Source organism: Narcine bancroftii, chromosome 10 (genome assembly GCF_036971445.1).
Source record: "Narcine bancroftii isolate sNarBan1 chromosome 10, sNarBan1.hap1, whole genome shotgun sequence".
Taxonomy (NCBI): Eukaryota; Metazoa; Chordata; class Chondrichthyes; order Torpediniformes; family Narcinidae; genus Narcine; species Narcine bancroftii.
Window position 1 is genome coordinate 66,071,240 of NC_091478.1, and position 24,946 is coordinate 66,096,185.

At 38.2% G+C, this 24,946-nt stretch overlaps 1 protein-coding gene across 7 annotated transcripts in view; it reads right to left on the reverse strand.

The window, feature by feature from the left end:
- phaf1 (phagosome assembly factor 1) overlaps positions 1-24,946 on the reverse strand; it is a 105,929-nt gene that overhangs the window by 79,359 nt on the left and 1,624 nt on the right. For all 7 annotated transcript variants that reach the window (XM_069901169.1, XM_069901172.1, XM_069901175.1 and 4 more), the window contains exons 2-3: positions 15,328-15,410; positions 13,052-13,135 (exon numbers count right to left, since the gene is read on the reverse strand). In XM_069901169.1, the coding sequence (XP_069757270.1) occupies positions 13,052-13,135; positions 15,328-15,410 (167 nt within the window). The remainder of the gene's footprint in view (positions 1-13,051; positions 13,136-15,327; positions 15,411-24,946) is intronic.

Consider the following 24,946-nt stretch of genomic DNA (forward strand, 5'->3'; position numbering starts at 1 on the left):
TCCAATTTCCAGGTTGACATAATACATTTTTTTGCTACGGCTAGAGCTATCTTAACAAATCTTTTTTGTGCATCCTCCAAATCAATTCCAAATTCTTTGTTTTTTATGTTACTTAGGAGAAAGATCTCTGGATTCTTTGGTATATTGTTTTCTGTTATTTATTTAATATTTGGTTTAGATCTTCCCAAAATTTTTCTACTTTCTCACATGTCCAGATTGCATGAATTGTTGTTCCCATTTCTTTTTTACAACGGAAACATCTGTCAGATACTGTTGGGTCCCATTTATTTAACTTTTGAGGTGTGATGTATAGCCTGTGTATCCAGTTATACTGTATCATACGTAACCTCGTATTTATTGTATTTCTCATCATTCCAGAACATAACTTCTTCCATGTTTCCTTTTTTATCTTTATATTTAAATCTTGTTCCCGTTTTTGTTTAGTTTTACCATTTGTTTCCTCATTCTCCTTTTCTTGCAGCTTAATATACATATTTGTTATAAATCTTTTTATTATCATTGTATCTGTAATCACATATTCAAAGTTACTTCCCTCTGGTAACCTCAGACTGCTTCCTAATTTGTCCTTCAAGTAGGATCTCAATTGGTAATATGCCAGCACTGTATCTTGAGTTATATTGTATTTATCTTTCATTTGTTCAAAGGATAAGAATCTATTTCCTGAAAAACAATTTTCCATTCTTTTGATCCCTTTTTTGTCCCATTCTCTAAAGGAAAGGTTATCTATTGTAAAAGGGAGTAACTTATTTTGCGTCAATATTACTTTTGGTAATTGATAATTTGTTTTATTCCTTTCTACATGAATCTTTTTCCAAATATTGAGTAGATGATGTAATACTGGAGAACTTCTATGTTGTACCAATTTTTCATCCCATTTATATAATATGTGTTCAGGTATCTTTTCCCCTATTTTATCTAATTCTAATCTAGTCCAATCTGGCTTTTCCCTTGTTTGATAAAAATCTGATAGGTATCTTAATTGTGCGGCTCTATAATAATTTTTAAAGTTTGGCAGTTGTAAGCCTCCTTGTTTATACCATTCTGTTAATTTATCTAGTGCTATCCTCGGTTTCCCCCCTTTCCATAAAAATTTCCTTATTGTTTTCTTTAACTCCTTGAAGAATTTCTCTGTCAAGTGTATTGGCAATGCCTGAAATAGGTATAATATCCTTGGGAAAATGTTCATTTTAATACAGTTTATCCTTCCTATTAGTGTTAATGGTAAATCTTTCCAATGCTCTAAATCGTCCTGTAATTTTTTCATTAGTGGATAATAATTGAGTTTATATAGTTGGCCGAGATTTTTATTTATTTGTATACCTAGGTATCTTATTGCTTGCATTTGCCATCTGAATGGTGATACTTTCTTAAATTTTAAGAAATCCGCATTATTCATTGGCATTGCTTCACTTTTATTTACGTTAATCTTGTAACCCGACACTTCTCCATATTCCTTCAATTTCTTATATAATTCTTTTATTGATAGTTCTGGTTCTGTTAAGTATACTATAACATCATCCGCAAATAAACTGATTTTATATTCCTTGTCTTTTATTTTTATCCCTTTTATATTATTTTCTGTTCTTATCAATTCTGCTAGTGGTTCTATAGCTAACGCGAACAATAAGGGTGATAGTGGGCATCCCTGCCGTGTTGACCTGCTTAAGTTAAATTGCTTTGATATATATCCATTTACTGTCACTTTCGCCAATGGCCCCTTATATAATGCTTTAATCCAATTAATATACTTCTTTGGTAAACTGAATTTTTGCAATACTTTGAATAAATAATTCCATTCTACTCTGTCAAAGGCCTTCTCTGCGTCTAAAGCAACTGCTACTGTTGGCGCTTTACTCCCTTCTACTGCATGAATTAAGTTAATAAATTTACAAATATTGTCTGTTGTGCGTCTTTTTTTAATAAATCCAGTTTGGTCTATATTTACCATTTTCGGTACATACTCTGCTAATCTGTTTGCTAATAGTTTAGCTATTATCTTATAATCTGTGTTAAGTAATGATATTGGTCTATATGACGCTGGTACGACTGGATCTTTCCCTTGCTTTAGTATTACTGTAATTACTGCTGTTTTACATGAATCTGGTAAGCTTTGTGTTTTATCAATCTGGTTGATTACTTCCAGGAGGGGAGGAATTAATAAATCTTTAAATGTTTTATAGAATTCTATTGGAAATCCGTCCTCTCCTGGTGTTTTATTATTTGGTAATTTTTTTATTATCTCTTGTATTTCTACTATTTCAAATGGTTCTGTTAATTTATTTTGTTCCTCTATTTGTAATTTTGGTAGTTCAATTTTAGTTAGAAATTCATCTATTTTCCCTTCTTTCCCTTCGTTTTCAGTTTGGTATAATTGTTCATAGAATTCTCTAAAGTTTTCCTTGATCTCCTTTGGATTATATGTGATTTGTTTGTCTTTTTTCCTTGATGCCAATACCATTTTCTTAGCTTGTTCTGTCTTAAACTGCCATGCTAGAATTTTGTGCGTTTTTTCCCCTAGTTCATAATATTTCTGTTTTGTCTTCATTATATTCTTCTCCACCTTATATGTTTGTAGTGTTTCATATTTTATTTTTTTATCTGCCAATTCTCTTCTTTTAGTTGTATCTTCCTTCATTGCTAATTCATTTTCTATATTTACTATTTCCCTTTCCAACTGCTCTGTTTCCTGATTATAGTCCTTCTTCATCTTGGTTACATAACTTATTATTTGCCATCTAATGAACGCTTTCATTGCATCCCATAGTATAAACTTATCTTTCACTGATTCCGTATTTATTTCAAAATACATTTTAATTTGTCTTTCAATGAATTCTCTAAAATCCTGCCTTTTGAGTAGCATGGAGTTTAATCTCCATCTATACATTCTTGGAGGGATGTCCTCTAACTTTATTGTCAATATTAAGGGTGAATGGTCCGATAATATTCTAGCTTTATATTCTGTTTTTCTTACTCTATCTTGCATACGAGCTGATAACAAAAATAGGTCTATTCTTGAGTATGTTTTATGTCTAGCCGAGTAATATGAATATTCCTTTTCCTTTGGGTGTTGTTTCCTCCATATATCCAAAAGTTGCATTTCTTGCATCGATTTAATTATAAATTTGGTTACTTTGTTCTTTCTGTTAATTTTTTTCCCCAGTTTTGTCCATATTTGAATCCAAATTCAGGTTGAAATCCCCTCCTATTAATATGTTCCCTTGCGTATCTGCTATCTTCAAAAAAGTATCTTGCATAAACTTTTGATCTTCTTCGTTAGGTGAATATACATTGAGTAGATTCCAAAATTCCGAATATATCTGACATTTTATCATTACATATCTCCCTGCTGGATCTATTATTTCCTCTTCTATTTTAATTGGCACATTTTTACTAATTAATATAGCTACTCCTCTTGCTTTTGAATTATACGACGCTGCTGTTACGTGTCCTACCCAATCTCTCTTTAATTTCTTGTGCTCCGATTCAGTTAAATGTGTTTCTTACACAAATGCTATATCAATTTTTTCTTTTTTCAGTAAATTTAGCAGTTTCTTCCTTTTAATTTGGATATGTATTCCGTTAATATTTAAAGTCATATAGTTCAGCGTAGTCATTTTATACTTTGTTCATCTTCCCTTTCTGTTTCTCCATCATAACCTTTCCTTCTTATCCATTTCTGCTTTCTTGTTTTGAACACTTTATAAGACAACATTTCTAAAACATCAAACATTTTCCTTATTCTCCTATTTAAAACTTCTTTAACCCCATTCTCCCCTCCCCCTCCTGAGTTGCCCTTTATCCCTTGTCGGACAACCACATCTCCCCTCTCCATTTGGATTTGCAAATTCACTCGCAAACGTCAGCTGATTTTGCAGTGACCATAACTCCTCCCCACCCAGGCCCCCCTAGAAAAGATTTCAATTTTCATATGTAACAAAGGTCACTCTTTTAATTCCCTCTATTCCATTTCCCTCCCTTATTAATTCTTGTCTATACTCTATATATTTTCCTCTAAATACAGATATATTCATATATATATATATATATACACACACACATATATACACACACACATATATACACACACACATATATACACACACACATATATACACACACACATATATACACACACACATATATACACACACACATATATATACACACACACATATATACACACACACATATATACACACACACATATATACACACACACATATATACACACACACACATATATACACACACACACATATATACACACACACACATATATACACACACACACATATATACACACACACACATATATACACACACACACATATATATATACACACACACATATATATATACACACACATATATATACATATATATACACACACATACACACATATATACATATATATATACACACACATACATACATATATATATACACATATACACACACATACATACATATATATACACACATATACAGACACACATATACCCCTTTACACACATACATATAGATCGTGATAATTTTTACTCTTATTACATGTCTTCATCTTGTTTTGTAGTTGTTCTGCAAATTTCCTTGCTTCCTCTGGATCCGAGAATAGCCTGTTTTGTTGCCCTGGAATAACTATTTTAAGTACCGCTGGGTACTTTAACATAAACTTATATCCTTTTTTCCATAAGATCGTTTTCACTGTATTGAACTCCTTCCTCTTCTTCAGGAGTTCAAAACTTATGTCTGGATAGAAAAAAAAATTTTGACCTTTATATTTCAGTGGCTTTTTGTCCTCTCTTACTTTCTTCATTGCTTTCTCCAATATATTTTCTCTTGTTGTATATCTTAAGAATTTTACTAAAATGGATCTTGGTTTTTGCTGAGGTTGTGGTTTCGGGGCTAAAGTTCTATGTGCCCTCTCTATTTCCATTTCTTCCTGTAATTCTGGTCTTCTCAGGACCCTGGGGATCCAATCTTTCATAAATTCTCTCATATTCTTGCCTTCTTCATCTTTCTTAAGCCCCACTATCTTTATATTATTTCTTCTATTATAGTTTTCTATTATATCTATCTTCTGAGCTAACAGCTCCTGTGTCTCTAACTTTTTTATTAGATTCTTCTAATTTCTATTTTAAGTCTTCTACTTCCATTTCTACAATTGTTTCTTGTTTTTCCATATTTTCCACTTTTTTTCCTAACTTTGATATGGCCATTTCCATTTTATTCATTTTTTCTTCTGCATTCTTAATTTTTTTTATCTCATTAAATTCTTGTAATTGCCATTCTTTCACTGATTCCACATATTCTTTAAAAAAAGATACATCCATTGTCTTGCCTTTCTCTTCTTCTTCCACTTCTTTCTGCTCTTCTTCTTCCTCTGGATTGACCATCTGTTGTTTCCTTGTTTTCTTTTTACCCTCCCGTCAGTGTGTTTTTTTTCATGCGCACTTTTACTCGGCTCTGCGAGCCATTTTTGTAGTCCCAAGCCCGGGACTTCCACTGACCTGCGGGAGCGGGCTTCTCTCTCCGCGGCGGGCCTCTTCGTACAGGTAAGGCCTTCACCTTCTTCTTCCGACGTCTTTCCTTCTTCTTTTCTTCCCGTTGTTTTTGGTTTTTCTTTCTTAGCTGCCATTTTCTCCACACTTTTACTTTCACTTTGTTTTGGTTTTTAAGTTTGTGCCTTTGCTTTTTCTCTATCTTTTTTTAAACTTTTCTGGAGAGGGCTGGAGTTCCCCTACCGGCCACTACTCCATCACGTGACTCCCCTGCCGGGTTGATGTTCAGTTTATGCCATTAGCCAATCCCAATAAAGGTATTACAACCATCCACAATTTCCCTGTGCGAGAAAGGAACTGTTCTCCATGCCATCCTGCAATTTCTGCTGAACTATGGATAAGGGGAAAAACAGAATTGGAGTGGCCAACAGCAGGGCCCACTGGACGGTGACTCCATTCAAGAGGAAAAAAATTATAACAAACACTTCTTTTGGGCATTACGAATCAATCAGCTCATCACATTCATACCAAAAAGAAATAGGCAATGGATTGAAGTGATAAATTTGAATTTTCTAGGGATGTTGCCCAAGAATGTCAGGTCAGCAAGAGGAAGCTCTGCTTACAATCAAGGGTCTATAATCGATGAGGGAGAGATAGACAGAGGGTAAGAAACATTATATTGAAAAATGAATTAGTTCATTGCACAAATGTAAACAACTCAAACTTCCAAGGTTGGACAATAAAATTAGTTTGCTCATGACAGAGGATATAGATTATACGCTTTTAGCTAAAATAAGTTATTCTTGTCAGCCATTGATCTCAGGTTAAGCACAGGAGAGAAATTTTCATTCTGACTTGTTTTTCATCATTAGCTACAGAATAAACAAAAAACTTGTCGATGAGCTGATTGTACATAAACTCAACTAATGCACAGTTACAAAACAAACAGTTGCACAAACTGAAAATAAGCTTTGAGTCATCTATGTGTAAAAAAACAACAGGGACTATGGCTAAATCAACAGATTAGAGATCTTGAGATGCGACTAATCATGTCAAGAATCGATTTCAAATCAGACTACACGAGCGGAATAGTTAATATTTTTAAATAACTAAGTACAGTAAAATCCCCAGTGTCTGGTACCTATGGGATTGCAGATGCCAGATATGCAAATTTTCTAGTTGCCTGAGACACTGTACACACCCTAATTAATACACCTGTATCAAGAATAAACAGTTTAAAATACAAAAGACAATGCAAAATGTAATTTGAAAAAAAAAAATCAGCACTGAGTCCTTAAAGTTCACTTTAATCAGGTAATTCAAAATTTATATTTGAAACCCATTGCTGGCTCTGTAACGGCACTGTGCTAACCACGCCGCCATCATAATTTACCTCAAGTTTACAGATAAACCCTTACTAATATACTTAATAATATACTAACAAAGATAAAGATTTACTAGTTAGGGATAGGAAGACACTTCAGGAATATCCCCCATGGCATCAGCCACCTCTTCATCTGCAATCCCATAGGTGTCAGATACTGGGGATTTTACTGTACTTACCATTATTTTAAAAAATGTTAATTATTCAGCTCCTGTCGTGGGATTTTAAATTCGTTCTTGACATGAAGGTGTGCTATTCAAATACAACTTTATTCAAACAGCTGCTGCAGGCAGGGCACAACCAGGAAGCTCCGCTGGCTAAATGTTTGTTCCCATCTCACCATGGGGTTGTGTGTTACTTAGGAGAACATTTACTTTTATAATCTTAAACTTATTTAAAATTTTGTATTCTTATTTAATTTTTTTTAAGTATTTATTTTTTTCGCCAGTTGTTTGAATTCAGGATACCAGGGATTTTACTGTCCAGGTATTAGTAAAGGTGACCATGAAACTGTAGGATTCCTCCAGCAATAGTTTGAGGGAATAAAATCGGGTCTTCTAACTGGTCAGACCTCTATATCACTTGAGATGAATGGAGTACAGTATGGATGATTCTTAACCAACCCACCAAGTACTTGGTTGTATTAAACTGCTTGTTAAAATACAGTAAGAATAGAACATGAAAACCATCTGAGATTGAGCTAGGTATTGGATTCAAGCATGACAAACCCACTCTCAAATCTTCTGAAATTGCCTCTCAAGCATCAGAAGGATATGGACTAAATGCAAAGAACAACCTCAGACTCCATAGTCCATTACCAAAAATGGCCCAGTGCTACCACCTTTCATACACTTAAACAAGTTTTGAAGGACTCAACTGCCAAATTTCACCTAAAGCATATGGTAACAAAACCAGGGTAACCTATCTTATCTATCTTATCTACTCCTTGAACAAAGGGAAGCTGGAGGGACTCAACAAGTCAGGCAGCATCCATAGAGAGAAATGGACAGACAACATTTCAAGTTGGGAACTTTTTAAGACAAAGGTGGAAAGGGGATGTAGCAAGCATAAAGAAGGTGGAGGGGCTAAGAGGTGGGAGAGGAGGTGTGGAACATATGGAAACAGTGAAACCAGATAACGGTGGGGGTTATCTGACATTAGAAAGTTCAACATTGGGTTTTGGTTACCCAAGCAGAAATCAATATGCTGATGTTCAAGTTTACCTTAGGCCTAATCCTGGCATTAGAGGAAGCTGAGGACAAACCAGCCTATGTGGGAATGGGGAGGGGAAATTAACAATCAAGGAAACCACGCAGTTCCAGCTGGCACCAAAGGAAAGAGAGCGGGTACTTGACAAAGCAGTTGCCCAATCTGTATTTGGTCTCAGTGATGTAGTCACATTGAGAGTTCCGAATACAGGAGACCATCTATAATCACTCCCTTAGCCACATGCATTCTGTGCCTTATTAACAAAATGTAATTTGCCAAAATTACATTACAAGGGGTATCAATCAGAAGGGGACACCAATATGCAAAAATCGCCACTTCAAGTAACACTCCAACATGGAAATCACTTTCTTCAGCATTTTGTCAAAGTCAGCATGGTCACAGGCCCCTCCAGCGCACAAGCCCGTGCTCGCCCCAATTCCCTGACAATTCATACATTTTTGAAGAGTGGGAGGAAACTGGAGCACATGGAGGAAACCCATGCAGGTCACAGGGAGAATGTACAAACTCTTTACTGACAGCGATGGACCCCAACCCGCATCACTGGCGCTGGAATAGCATTGCTCTACACATAGTAATAGCAAACTCTCCACTGTGCAATCACTTTAAATACAAAGATTGCAAAAGGTGAAGACAGAAACTCATCATTTAATTAAAGGCTGGAGGCTGACTTTGCCAGAGACATGGTCATTCCTCAAATATAAAAAATCTATCACAATCACAGAAAGAAAAGGCTACAAATGGACAATAGACTGTGAGCAACATTAAAACCCATGATATTAAATGGGAAGAAATGACATACAAAATTCATTCGGAGACAGAAAGGAGAAACGATTGATGGACAAGTGAAAGAAAGAATAGTGTTCCAAAAATCAGTTATTACTGAAATGAATATTCTAACATAATTAAAGTCTGCAGATGACACAAAACTCCAACATAGTAAAACACAGGCCAAGACATCACAAGCAAAAACCTCACCACCATCGAAAACATCTACAGGAAACACTGCTGTCAGAGAGCAACAATCATCGAGGATCTGCACCAATCAGCACATGCCTCGGTTCTTGCTGCTAGCATCAGGAAAGAGGTATAGGTGCCTCAAATCTCGCACCACCATCAGGAAAGAGGTATAGGTGCCTCAAACCTCGTACCACCATCAGGAAAGAGGTATAAGTGCCTCAAACCTCGCACCACCATCAGGAAAGAGGTACAGGTGCCTCAAACCTCGCACCACCATCAGGAAAGAGGTACAGGTGCCTCAAACCTCGCACCACCATCAGGAAAGAGGTATAGGTGCCTCAAACCTTGCACCACCATCAGGAAAGAGGTATAGGTGCCTCAAACCTCACACCACCATCAGGAAAGAGGTATAGGTGCCTCAAAATATCAGGAAAGAGGTATAGGTGTCTCAAACCTCGCACCACCATCAGGAAAGAGGTATAGGTGCCACAAGTCTCATACCACCAGGTTCAGATGCTACCCCTCCACCATCAGACTCGTCAACAACAAACTCAGTCAGAGACTTATTTAAGGACTCTTAATTTTGCACTTTATGGGTTTTGTTTTCCTCTGTAATGCACATAATTTTGTTTATTTGAGTGGTTTTTTTTGCACTGCCAATAAATGGTAATTCTGCCTTGCCCACAGGAAAAAGAAACTCAGAATTGTATGTACTCTGACAATAAATCTAAATCTAATGAGGATTGCAGAAGACCCAAGGAAGACATGGTTATGACAAAATAGGCAGCTAATTGCAGATGAAATTTAACACAGGACTGTGTAATTATATTTTTACTGACAGAATTGGGGCCAGCACAAACTAAAAGTTTTGAAAATATGGCAGTAACAGAGACTTGGCTGAGTATGAATTTTTGAGGTTGGTGGAAGACATTGGGAAGCATTTTGAAAAACAAAGATGTTGGGCTTTATGATTAGCAACATTGGCCTCCACTGGCCACCGTGACAGAGGTGCACCAAAGAAAAGGTACAAGGACTGCCTAAAGAAATCTCTTGGTGCCTGCCACATTGACCACCGCCAGTGGGCTGATAACGCCTCAAACCGTGCATCTTGGCGCCTCACAGTTTGGCGGGCAGCAGCCTCCTTTGAAGAAGACCGCAGAGCCCACCTCACTGACAAAAGGCAAAGGAGGAAAAACCCAACACCCAACCCCAACCAACCAATTTTCCCTTGCAACCGCTGCAATCGTGTCTGCCTGTCCCGCATCGGACTGGTCAGCCACAAACGAGCCTGCAGCTGACGTGGACTTTTTACCCCCTCCATAAATCTTCGTCCGCGAAGCCAAGCCAAAGAAAAAAAAAAATTAAAAATAAGCATAAAAACATTCAGAAGATATTCCTTTTGTAGAAGATATTCCAACTAATTAATTGCTTTGAATGCCACTGAATTTTGCTTTCCATGCTCAGGGACATTAATTTTGCTACTTTACATTTGGTAGCCTATCACATACATACCAGCATGTCAACTTCTCTGCTTGGTGCCCAAATAATATCCTTTAGCCCACCATGCCCATAGAGATCATGTACACATCTATACTAACTCTACTATGTCTTGGCAATTTAAGGAATTATCTAGATACTTTTATATCTGCCTCCACTATCTTCTCGGAGAATGTTTTCCAGGTTGCAATCACCCACTTGCTTTTGCCCCCACCACAGTGGCTCTCTACTACCATTTCATTGAACAACATAACCATTCCCATCCCTCCTTTTCCCTGTCTTACCCATTCTGGAGCAACTTGTACTGATTCTTGCTCCAAATTCAACCCTTTTCAATCCAGTGGCAATTTACTCCCAAATCTTAATTACCAAGTCAATCCTCCCATTGCTGAGTTCTTCTGAGGTGCCAGATGCTTTTCCCCCAGGTTGTTTCTCCTCTCTAAAATTCCATTCTATCGCAAACCTTGTGTTTATGATCTGTGGTTATTTTATGACTTTCCCTTTAATAAAGATTGTTGCTTTGTCGAGTTACCATAGTTACTATGATGTCATATGTCATAATATCTGAATGGAGAAGCTTGTTCTCATTCTAGAGAAACTTTTTGAATTCACTAATCCTTTATTATCATTTTAATTCATTTATATTCGTTTGAAGTTGAGAATTGTTATCATTTATAATAGGTTTTGTTTTATCGTTATGAAGTGTGAAGCTGTGAAAATGTTTATTTGCATCTATCAGCAAAATTTAAAGCTATTTACAGCTGCAATTATGAAGTTTGATTTATTTGGATGAAATAAGATGCAATTCAGAATACTGTTGCCTACTTTCCTTGAAGATGGCATTTTTTGAAAGTGGGACATATTAAAAAGACTGAAGAATCATCTATACTAAGTTATGGATCATTATGCTTTTAATCATAATCCTGGAGCAAATACTTTAATTGCAGCTAGTGATCATAACAGCTGGCTCATACATGTCCTTCAGGAAAGAGAATCTTCCATCCTGAGCTGGTGTGGTTTATGCACAAATCTGCTCAAGTGGTCTTGTTCTGGGGCAGTAAACCAATATGCAGTTTAAAAAAAACAAAATTAGATCAAACTCCCACCCACCACTGATTAACAGTTACCATCACAGCAAGCCAATTATTTTTACTAGTCCCTCCTGCTCCAGAATGCGCAACATTTTCTCTGAGCATTAACCCATATTATCAGGTCCTATAAGCAACAGCACAATTTCTAGAGCAATCCAGACAATACTATCCCGAGTTCTTGCTTCTCAAACTTGCCATCACTTTAAATACTGACCACAGGATTACATCAATTTTTATTCTGAATAGGACAATATAGATGACTAGCAATCTGTGGTCTCTCAACTAGCTGGCAGAAACAAAATGTATTAGTCTATTTGGATTATTCCAGCACTGTACTTTCTCAAAGTTAAAAATCTAGCAAATGATTAGTGGGATGTTTGGCTTCTGCTCCAGTTAATTTTATTTCTGAAAATAAATTTATATTACGTGCTGGTTCAATATAAAATGAAATTCAATTTACCCAAGTTTTCTTTTCAATATTGTCATTTTTGGAAGGGGTAAGCATTTTGGATGCTTACATCCATCAGAGGGAGATGTGATTTGATGACTACACCTGGATATGTGAGACTCTTGTAATTAGAAATCGGAAATTAACTCAGAATCCCTCCAAAAACCTAGCTTGCAATTTCAACAATATAGCAGGATATCAACAATGATTATTTAACTAGGCAGCGAATAGAATATGTGCGTGTGTGTGAGATAGATATAATAAACCACTTAATTATGGATTTATGCCAATTAGCAATGTAGCAAAATTTGTTTTTCCAATTTACCATAATTACTTCACTACATCTATGAAACTATATTAGCATTACAGTTGGACACAATTTTTGAAATTAAAAATGCAAATCCACTGTAATGGAAATCCTTCATCTAAATGCCACACTCTGATCAGTGGTCCTGTAACAATTACAAATTTTAGCTCATTGAGGAGAAATGCAAATGTTCCCATCAAGTCTGTTTCTCTGCCTCCCAAATTTCCATTTTCCTATTTAATTATTTGCAATATTTCAGATTTATTGTCAAGAGTACATACATGACATTCTCATACAACCCTGAGATTCTTTTTCCTAGACATGGAAGAATTACCACTAACTGATAGTGCAAATAAAAACTGTGCACAACTTGTACATGTAAGCAAATAAAGACGGTAAACAAGTAACGAAGTAAACGAGCTGACTGCAATACAGAGAGAATTTTTAAAAAATGTCATCTTACATTTATTAAGATAAGCTTTAAAACAATATCATATGCTGTGCCATGGGAGCTTGACTTACATAGCAAATACAACTGTTATGTCAAAACAACCCAATGCTTCATGACAAAATTAAATTTTACTATTTAGGGAAAACAAGGCTGAAGCCCGGCTGACCTTAAGTCTCTGATTATAAGCATCAAAAAGTAGCTTGATTCCGTCCTGAGTCAAATTAAGGATGAGGTCATGGCTAAGTGGTGACTGGAAAGAAAGAAGAGACACCTCGTTATAGAACAACAAAAACATTCTGTACGCCTTTCACAGCACAAGATGCAAAGATTTGCTTCATCCAATTTATACAGCCATATGGAATGGATTGCAAACTGGTTTGCATTTCAATGCTATTAAGCAAGAAACTTCATAGCATAAATCCATTGACTTTCTTGCTTTACTGCAAATACTCAAATAATTACTGTCATGTATCTTGGGACACATGAGTGTTTTCAGGTTTACTTCCCAAGCCGAGATGCCAACGTGGGAAAACAGTGGGCCTCTCTTTTAAATTATTTTTGGCTTTGCACAACACTTGATGCTCCCTCAGTGATGTAGGAGGTATGATAGAGTGGGGATTCCATGATCATGACCAAAAATAGTGGTAGGGGATGTGACTTACAAACCTCTCCTCCAATGTTCCCTCCAGATCATATTGCTGTCATCTTTTGTCGGAATTGAAATCATTAAAAAATGATCTATTGCTTTAAAAAAAGTGTGGCAGTGCATTGAAATGATTGTACACATTGATATCACAATTTGAGAGAGAAATATTAAGCCAAAAGGCAGAAAATAAAACTCAAACACTCCTTACTTTAACCTTGCAAAAGAGGTGCTCATTAAAGGCACCTTCTTCCTTTTGTCAGTGTTGATATGGATGTTTCTAGAAAGATAGCTGCAAGGTAATGATGATGGACTTCATGCTGGAGGTGCTTCAGAGTTTCATTCCATTGCTCAATAAAAAATAATACGAATACAGAGGGTGAATGGGGAGAGAGGAAGGGAAAATAAATTGGTTTAAAAATTGATGACAATGGGATCAATCGGGCAGATTTGGGCAGATTTCTGGATTCTAATAATGTCTCCCTCTGTGTTATATGTTGCAAACATAACAAATATTGCATAGTAATTAAAATATTTCTGATGTATTTAATGGCTCTTTGTAAGATCTGCTTACAATCCATTATCCCATACAAAAGCTTCTGACTCAACTCGTGAACAGACAGAAATTCACCCATCAACATTTTTCCTAACCAATCTTAGTGTTTTCTTTCCCTTAATTTTAAGTTGGACAAGGTAATTATTTTTCCACTGGAAGATCATTTTGAAAATATACAATGATATTTTTAAAAAATACTAAGGATATTTTGAAGACTAATGCTGTTGTCCAGTGATGATTGGGCTTAGCTGCCACACCCTTAACCAGTATCCACAAGGGAATTGGAAAGAATGGACATTCTGTTTCAAAAGATAATTATCAGACTTTGAACAGTAATTCAACTTGAAGAGGAGAAAATGGGGAAGAAGTAATTTGATAGTTGAAAGACAATCAATTGGTGTAAAGCTCAACAGAAAAATTAAAAATGGATATTGCAATCCATTTATCTCTTAGAGATTTCAGACACAGATCTTGCTCAGAAGGGTCCATTTGGAAATAAACTATTTTGCTGGGTGCAGAAAGGCCCCATTATACTCAACTTCCTTTATTCAATAAAAAAATTCAAACAACTCACCAAACAGGTGCGAACTTTAATCAAGTACAACTAAAGACCTACTGGGCAGTTAGCCAGCAAATTAAACTTTTTCTAGCCTGAATCTCTTGGAGACAAGCCAGCAACCTTCAGTACAGTTTCCTGATGCTTAGTTGCCAAAAACAGAAATCTTGAAATAATTTTGAAAATCAATATTTTATATACAAAATGCGGCTCCCCCCCATACCCATTAAAGCTTCCCTCTACCTCCTAAATCAATCCAAACTGTTTCCAAGCATTAACTGATTATTTCCAAGAATCTTTGAATTACAACAGATCATCCCACAGAAATATTTGACCACGTGCCCACCAACGTAACCCACGAGTACAGGTATACATAGGGATGGCCATGACAGTCACTTTAGAAGAATGTGCTTAGCAAAGACAGCAATAAATTTCAATTGTGATAAAATGCGCAATAAAAATTAACGACAAGCGTCCACATTTCACAAAAAAATTCCAACCATCTGAGATATCCTGCAGCCATCAGAGAATCAGGGAAGCAAGCAATAATTTGATTAAATGTTCATTTATGACATTTTTATTTTCCATAGCCATCGTGCGACCCTTGAAATGGATCTCTAGCAATACTAAAATTGATACTAGGCAAATGCAACTCTCGTAGCGCATAAAAGGACGAATCTCATTCACCTGTTCGCTGTAGAGAGCCTGAACATTTTTGATGATGCGACAGTGCTTTTGAAGAATTGCAACACCCTGAGCCAATGGCATTCCTAAAACAAAGAACATGAAAGAATTAAACAAGGGAACTCAGACACTTGAAAATTTCAAATTAATATTTTGACACATGCATGTTATTAACAAGGCAAATAGTTATTACCCATCTATATCTGGCCTCAAGAGGAGGTGGTGGCCTACCTTTTGGAACCACCACAGATTGCCAAATGCACATATCCCTACATTGATGCTGGATGTGGAGTTCTGCAATGGCATGTTTAGCATAGCCCAGGGGTGGCCAAACCACGGCTCACGTTACAAATAATGGCGGCTCACGGAAACATATTGGCTGAGACAGGAATCGTACGAGCCTGTGCTCACAATCATAGGTGTGGCTTGTGATCATTTCACTGGATAGAAATCCTAGAACCAGCCATCTTAACACACAAGGACTGCAGGAGCTCAATAAACTTGTTCACCACAACCTTCTCAACTAAATCAATGATGGTTTAAGTGCAGTTATGTCACAGATATTTACAAGTTAAAATGAAATATTGAGAACTGATTGCATACAATTGTCAAGATACTCAAAAAGCCCGCGTTATATTCCAGATAAAACTGACAAGCTTTCCGCCCAACCTGCTACTGGTCAACCCCAGTTTGGTTATGAAGGCTACGAAAATTTGAGATTAGAGCCAGAATCTGATAGGTTCCTCTGCTGTAAATAAAATCAGGCGGATAGCAGCAAGGCTATCAAAAAATCAAATAATGCAGAGAACTTTCAAATGCAAAGGGTCATTTACAGTAAATATGCAATGATATCAAAATAAATTGATTTGACAGAGGTGGGATGAATACAAAAATAAATGCAAAATACAACATGCAAGTAAATTTGAAATGAGACATGTAGCAAGAGCAAAATGAATAATATTTGTATAACATTTTTGTAACAAAATGTGCATGCATTAGTTTTAAAAAAAGGGAATGTAATATCTTTTCACGTCTTGCAGCTCTCAAACATCTGAAGTTTAATGTATGGCCACCCCTGGCATAGCCATTACCACAATGCTAATAGAGCGAGGAGAGTCGGGTTCAAATCCAGCACCGTCTGTAAGGAGTTTGGACGTTCTCCCCGTGATATGTGTGGGTTTTCTACAACTCTCCTAAATTGGACAAGGTTAATTGGGTAGCACGAGTTTTAATGGGAAGAATTGGCTTCTACCATGATGTGAATAAATTTAACAAGGTCACTTTTCCAAGTGGAGATGGTGTGCGATTTGGAGGTGAACCTGAAGGTGCGGTATTCCTATTGGCTTGCTGGTCTTGTTCTTGGAGGTATAACTTGTAGGTTTGGTGGGCGCTGTTGGAGTGGATTAGATTTTGTACTTAATGCAAACAGTTGTTCTAATTAAGAACTAATCCGAATGGAAACTAAACCCAACATTCCAAATGAACTGCACCAAACTGACACCCACCAAGTATCAATGACAACATTAAAAATATTTCAAGACTCAGCATCCACTGCCCTTTGAGAAACATTTCCAAAGACTGATCAGAAAGCACTCTGCAGAACATCCAATCTCTAGCATAAAGATAGGATATTTATGGTGCTGTATATGGATGGCATATTTATATGACACTGAGCCCATCCAGTTTTTGATCAATCACAACTCATGGGATGATGATGATGGAGGCAGCAATGGAGGTGGTAAGGACTTTTGCAGGATGTGCCATGTATCACTCCGAAAGGTGGCCTTAGTCTCGCTTTATGCAATCATCAATAAACATTTAGTTTCCTGGTGGAAGATCACTGACAAAGCAGTTGACGATAGCTAGCCCGAGATACCAAATTATGGACTCCCATTATGAGATCTTGAGGTTAGAAAGATTTGTGTTCATCAATCAAAACCACCTTCCTTTGTACAGTATGGAGCTCCAACCTGGAAACCCCTTAAAGCAGAATGACCAGTTTTTCCAAGGTCAAGGACAGACATTTAACTCGTGACTGCAATTCAGCTCTTTGGTCCGTGCTTGAACCCAAGGCTAGTACTCCTGGAAAATCTGTGAACAGAAGTGTAAGTGCCACAACAGCAGGGTCCGGTACACCTTCCATGACAGCTGCAAATTAGGGTGTACTTTCAAATGGGTAATAATTAACTGGATTGGATTTCCCCTACTTTTTGTGGACATAATCTGCTTGGGAATTTTCTTGTCCAATCAGACAGAATGTTGAAACTGTACTGAAAGAGATTGGATAAAAACACTTATTTTGAAGGAGAAGTCTTCTTCACTTCAGAACAAGTTGTGCTTTTAACAAAAATATTGGCAGGCACCATAGACTTTGCTATTTATTTATGGACTGCACAGTGGCCCAGCTAGTAGACCTATTGCCACATAGCTCCAAATGACTCAAGTTCAATCTTGACCTCCGATGCGATGTTTGGTTGGGGAGGGAAGAATTAATGCAGGCAAGTGCTTGATGGTTGGTGGACTCAGTGGCCTAAAGGGACTGTTTCCAGGCTGCAAGTCTGAGTTTCCTCAGCTAATTCTTGATAATGTAAGGAGTGAACTGAATTGACTGAAGGCAGCTAAATGCCAGAGAGTTGCTTGACAAACCTAAATGTTGATGTCAAATAATGTTCAGCCAGAAAGCAAGAGCAGAGGGAACAGAAAAAAAAAATAAAATGTGGCAAATCATCACATCATTTCCTAGCAAACAATATGCAAAAGAGCATTACAAGATTAACAAGCCCTTCAGGGTGAAATTTAGGTATGAGAGTGATAAATAAAATGATTTGTATGTGAAAATTTACACTGGAAAAAAGCAATCTGGTCCAGATTAACAGCAGAGCACAGGCGCTGGAAGAACTGGACATTGAACTATTCTGAAAACAGCTTATTCAATTGCTTCTATTTAACATTATTTTATGGTTTATTTTAATTAAAAATTAATTGATTAACACATCACTTTATAAAATGCACTCTTGATGAGAAAATCATTACCTTAATCAGAACAGTGTGGAAGAATGGTGGACTTTCCCATAGCTTACATCCTGTTTCAGCCTACATATTGAACAGGATAAAGCTTCCTAAGTAGCGCCCAACAATATTTCTTAACCCCACATACAAAGAGAGTTCCTTTCCTGCAATTTTCAGACTATTAAATGTAGCTCTTTAAAAAAGTGTCCTTGCACCTTTTCTCCATATTCTGCAATTTGTCCTAGTAATGAAATCCTGCATTTTGACTTACCTCAACATTTATACCCTGTTATTAAACTACCTATTTCCAAATAGGAGTTTATTTGCCTGGATAGCACACAAAACAAAGCTTTTCACTAACAAAATGACAACAAACAATTCAAGTTCAGAGCAGCACTTGTTGCAGCAGCAAAATATGCTGAACAAAACTCTTGATTTATTGTCAACGTACAAAGAACTGCCTCAGTTTTCTTCAGGCTGACTTCCAGGCCAAACATTTTGGCAGTTTCCGCAAAGCAGGACGTCAAGCGCTGAAGAGCTGGCTCTGAATGGGCAACTAAAGCGGCATCATCTGCAAAGAGTAGTTCACGGACAAGTTTCTCTTGTGTCTTGGTGTGAGCTTGCAGGCGCCTCAGATTGAAGAGACTGCCATCCGTGCGGTACCGGATGTAAACAGCGTCTTCATTGTTGAGGTCTTTCATGGCTTGGTTCAGCATCATGCTGAAGAAGATTGAAAAGAGGGTTGGTGCGAGAACACAGCCTTGCTTCACGCCATTGTTAATGGAGAAGGGTTCAGAGAGCTCATTGCTGTATCTGACCCGACCTTGTTGGTTTTCGTGCAGTTGGATAATCATGTTGAGGAACTTTGGGGGACATCCGATGCACTCTAGTATTTGCCAAAGCCCTTTCCTGCTCACGGTGTCGAAGGCTTTGGTGAGGTCAACAAAGGTGATGTAGAGTCCTTTGTTTTGTTCTCTGCACTTTTCTTGGAGCTGTCTGAGGGCAAAGACCATGTCAGTAGTTCCTCTGTTTGCGCGAAAGCCGCACTGTGATTCTGGGAGAATATTCTCGGCGACACTAGGTATTATTCTATTTAGTAGAATCCTAGCGAAGATTTTGCCTGCAATGGAGAGCAACGTGATTCCCCTGTAGTTTGAGCAGTCTGATTTCTCGCCTTTGTTTTTGTACAGGGTGATGATGGTGGCATCACGAAGATCCTGAGGCAGTTTACCTTGGTCCCAACAAAGCTTGAAAAACTCATGCAGTTTGGCATGCAGAGTTTTGCCGCCAGCCTTCCAGACTTCTGGGGGGATTCCATCCATACCTGCTGCTTTGCCACTGAGGTCCTCCATCAGCCAGCTCCCCACCATGACTACCAGCCCCCCCACATCTCCATCGGGCACACAAAACTCAAAACGGTCAACCAGTTTACCTATCTCGGCTGCACCATTTCATCGGATGCAAGGATCGACAATGAGATAGACAACAGACTCGCCAAGGCAAATAGCGCCTTTGGAAGACTACACAAAAGAGTCTGTAAAAACAACCAACTGAAAAACCTCACAAAGATAAGCGTATACAGAGCCGTTGTCATACCCACACTCCTGTTCGGCTCCGAATCATGGGTCCTCTACTGGCACCACCTACGGCTCCTAGAACGATTCCACCAGCGTTGTCTCCGCTCCATCCTCAACATCCATTGGAGCGCTTACATCCCTAACGTCGAAGTACTCGAGATGGCAGAGGTCGACAGCATCGAGTCCACGCTGCTGAAGATCCAGCTGCGCTGGGTGGGTCACGTCTCCAGAATGGAGGACCATCGCCTTCCCAAGATCGTGTTATATGGCGAGCTCTCCACTGGCCACCGTGACAGGGGTGCACCAAAGAAAAGGTACAAGGACTGCCTAAAGAAATCTCTTGGTGCCTGCCACATTGACCACCGCCAGTGGGCTGATAACACCTCAAACCGTGCATCTTGGCGCCTCACAGTTTGGCGGGCAGCAACCTCCTTTGAAGAAGACCGCAGAGCCCACCTCACTGACAAAAGGCAAAGGAGGAAAAACCCAACACCCAACCCCAACCAACCAATTTTCCCCTGCAACCGCTGCAATCGTCTCTGCCTGTCCCGCATCGGACTTGTCAGCCACAAACGAGCCTGCAGCTGATGTGGCCTTTTTACCCCCTCCATAAATCTTCGTCCGCGAAGCCAAGCCAAAGAAAGACAAAGAACTGCATTGTGAACATGCCTTCACAATGTAACTAGGCAGCACATGAGTTTGCCCTGGTGGTGTGGAGAGACGCTCATTTTGGTAGTCTGAAAACTAAACTAAATCCCATTAATTGAAAGAATCATATTCAAACAAAACATTCTTTAGTTCCTGAGTTTAAAAAAAGTAACTAGCTTCCTCCCTCTTCTGTGGCACAGTTGTACATCCAGCTTCATGAACACTGAATATAATCATTTGAAAGATTTATGACTATCTATTGAAGCCCACAACCTGCTTGACTCATCATCCACAGTAGGGGCTACTGAATTACAACTAGCTTGAATTTTCCCATTTAAAGCACTGGACATTAAGCAAAATGTTCCAACTCTCTCATAACCTAGTTTCATAAAACTTAAAAATCAATTGTATCCTTTTTGATAGCCAAAATTATGATTTTAAAATAAGAAAAAAAACTTGCAATTCCAGATAGAGGCAAACCAGAAATATTGCAGATGCTGGAGTCGAGAGGGCACTAAAGGGGTGGATAACGGTATGAGGGTAGAAGAGAAAGAAATTGAGAAGTGATAAGGTAAGAAGCAGAGGGCCAAGGATAGCCTTCTGATCAGAGACGGGGTGAAGAGCTGAAGGAGGGATAGGGAAAGAGAGACCAGGGGAGGAGTTAATTGAAATTGGAAAAGTCAATATTGATGCCATCATGTGGTAGGCTACCAAGACGGGATACAAAGTGGAGTTACTCCATGTTTCAGGTAGCCTCACTTTGGCTGTACACAAGCACATGAATTCAAAAATATTTTAAAAAGAATATCTCTTGACGCTGACACTGCCCTGTAAATTGGATTTTAATCACAAAATAAAACCAGTCCCTAGCAAACAAGAATTAAAGTATTGCTACTCAGGGGAATATTGCATTGAAAATGTTTGGTCTCATTCACCTTATAAACCTTATTTCAAAAAGTGTAGAGTCTTAAATCATCTCATTAGTCTCTCCAGTACACCTCACATACTCAAAAATAATTCAAAACTGGAGAGATTCATAAACAGTGTTGAACCAGAACTTTGCTCCACTCACAATGCATTGTGGATATACACATTCTTCACCAAATAAATACAAGCACACTGCATGGCAAACTAAAGTGCAAGTTGTCGGACTCTGGCTTTACCCTACCCTCAATTTAGTCTATGGGGGTGTTTCTACTGAGCCGGGAAAAGCACGGTGATGCGAGGTGAAGCGCGGTGACACTTCGAATCTGGCCGCACTGTAAACACATCCGATTGTGGCCGATGTGCAGCGATTCGAGGTGCTCCGGCGTCCTACTTTTGAGGTGATCGATGCGGGGTAATGCGAGGGACGACCTCGCAGTGGAAACACCGTGGGTGACTCACCAGAAGTCGTGATTTTTCACCCGCGGTTTTCAATTGCTCATTGGACTTCCTGGTCACCTCGCATCGCCCTGCATCACCTCGCATCGCCCTGCATCACCTCGCATCGCCCTGCATCACCTCGCATCGCCCTGCATCACCTCGCATCGCCCTGCATCACCTCGCATCGCCCTGCATCACCTCGCATCGCCCTGCATCACCTCGCATCGCCCTGCATCACCTCGCATCGCCCTGCATCACCGCGTATTCAATCACTCGGTAGAAACAGTTCAGGTAGTCCAAAAATGCGCGGTGATGCGAGCGACAAAAAATCGTGGTGATGTGAGGTGTCCTTAGTATAAACACAACTTGTGTGTCGTCTGAGTCCAGCATGCTCATTGAATGAAGTGATAGGAGAAGGTATTCGGTTCAACAATCAGTTTATTACACAGCACAAGAATAAAGCTTAACAGAGCTCTGGTTCAGTCGTTAGTTCATAGGTCACCTGCTCAGTGAGCTATTCCCCAAGACTGACAGTCTCTTCTGTTTATATAGATCAACATTATTACACTGAACAAAAAGTTGGCTTTCTTTGCTAGATTCCTTGCATAAGATTTATCTCAAGCAATTTCCTGCTCTGCAGTTATGGGTGTAGACCTCCCATCTTAATCCTCAAGGCCAGAACATCCTGTTGGCTTGATCAGAAATCAATTCATACCCCATATATTTCTAATTATTTCTTTGTATTCATCTGGGCCATAGCCTTCTGTTCTACTCAACACCTCCTTATGCCTTAACCTTCCTACTGAATTGGTTTATACATTTTCTTTGTCTCCGACATTCTCAGTCATGGTACTCTTTGTTTCTCGTCTGGCCATAGTCTTCTGTTCTATTCAACACCTCTTCATGTCTTAGCATTCCTCCTAGATTGGTTCATACATTTTCTCCCTTTTGTGTTTCGAGACAGCAAATTCTGCACATACTAAACTCAGCCAACTTTGCTACATACTGTGGCTGTTCCTTAATTGCATTCCTATTTCCCTTAAACAATATAATTGAAGTAAATAGTAAATTGTTACATTGTACTGGATTAATGAATACATAATGAATAGTACATAAGCATATTTTCTATGATTACTTAACCCCTTGGTTCCAACAAAGTCAAAATTTGAAATCCTGCATTCTTTACGATGGTTTGTCAGCAATTAAATCTATTTGGGCAAGAAATCTTGATTTGAGCAGACACTTCTTGTTAAAGGTCACTGGAGAACAAAGAGAGAAATTGTCTTTAAAAGACAAACATTTTCAAAATAGCTTATTAGAATAAAGAAAGGAATAGCTCTGTATCAAGATGTGCCTCAACACAGTCCAACAAGCTTGCTTAACAACTGTACTGGAAGGAACTGTGCATGTGGCACTTAATTTCACCTGAAGACCACACATCATTAATGTAGCAAAATCTCCAATACCAAACAAATTTTATTCAGTCATATATTAAAAGATGAGAATGAGTGACCAAAATGTTGGTTAAGGTAGTAGCTTTTTTTGAAACATCCTAAAAGTGGGAGATTTAAGTAGAGAATTTCAGAGTTTATATCCTACACAGCTGAAAACACTTTGCTAATAGTGGGACAATAACAACCAGAGGAGCAAGATAATCAGTACATTGAGCCTGCTTTGCCTTTCAAAGAGAACATGGCTGATTTGGTGACATATGCTCATGTACTCAACTACACTATTGATTCAAGAATCAGTAACAATATTAAGCCATCATTCTTAGATTTAAAATTAATGATTAACTCAGAATCTGTTCATTTCCAGCACTGAGGTGCTTGAACTTCATTCCTCAAAGATAAATAAACTTTAGATTACAGGGATCTTGGATACATTTTCAAGTTTAGTTAATCTGACTGAAAAATGAATTGGACGATTATGGATAACTTGAAACAGGCGACACCTCAACACACAAATTCTGTCTTAATAAATTCTCTTTGGCAATAAAAAAAATCTTAAAAAATAACTTTACAGAGGCCACTATTGTTTTCATTGTTTTTAATACCTCGGAGAATTGTTCAAAACATATCAACTCATTTTCCCAAGATGTCTTATTATTTTAATTTTTTTGAAAGGAAAATATGTTCTAGAAGAAATTGAACAGCAGATAATACAAAGAAAAGTACGATTCCAGGGGTGCCTCATTAGAAATGAATTACATAAAACCCTGAAGCAATGACATCAGACGTGGAACAAAAATTATTTAAGATAATCCTAGCACAATTTCAAAAAACAATATATTCAACAATGTGTGATAGGATTTCTACCAATTGCACCAATGTTATGCACAGCTGTCTTGGAGAATAAGACACATATCTGAAGGAGGAATGGAAAATAACCATACTTCCCCATGAAAAGCCTCCTACAACAAACCCCTTGCCCAAGAAAAAGCAATTTGTCTTACAGTTACCACAATAAGAAGCACCCCTTTAGTCCCCAGTTTAAAATTACATCCCAGGCTCTAAAAGAACTCCCAACATTTGTCAGCAGGGATCTTGAAACATTTAGCTCCAGAGCTAAATATTAAGGAACATGTTAGGGATCTGCACACATGGGACAGAATTTCACACCTGATGGCTCCCTAGCTGGAAACAATGATAAAACGTCCATGGCCTTGTCAGATTCTGCTGCAATGATGATTTGCACCACAAAAATCTTTAGCATCAGACCAACCCACAACTGGGTGGCAACCCGTGAAAAACAATCCCTTCTCTACACCTCACCATTTCTTTTCCACCCCCACCCAATCTGCCTCCTTCTTCTTACAACACCTCACCTCCACCCCACATTCAGGCCATCTCCTGGAGCCACCCCACCCCACATTCAGCCATCTCCTGCAGCCACTTTGGCCCCTGCTAAGATACGACACAACTCCTCATCCAATTTCCCTACATGCCACAACTCCTCCCTTCAACATAACCACTTTCCTATCATCTCCTCAGCATACCTGATCCTCCATTCTGTTGTTCTCA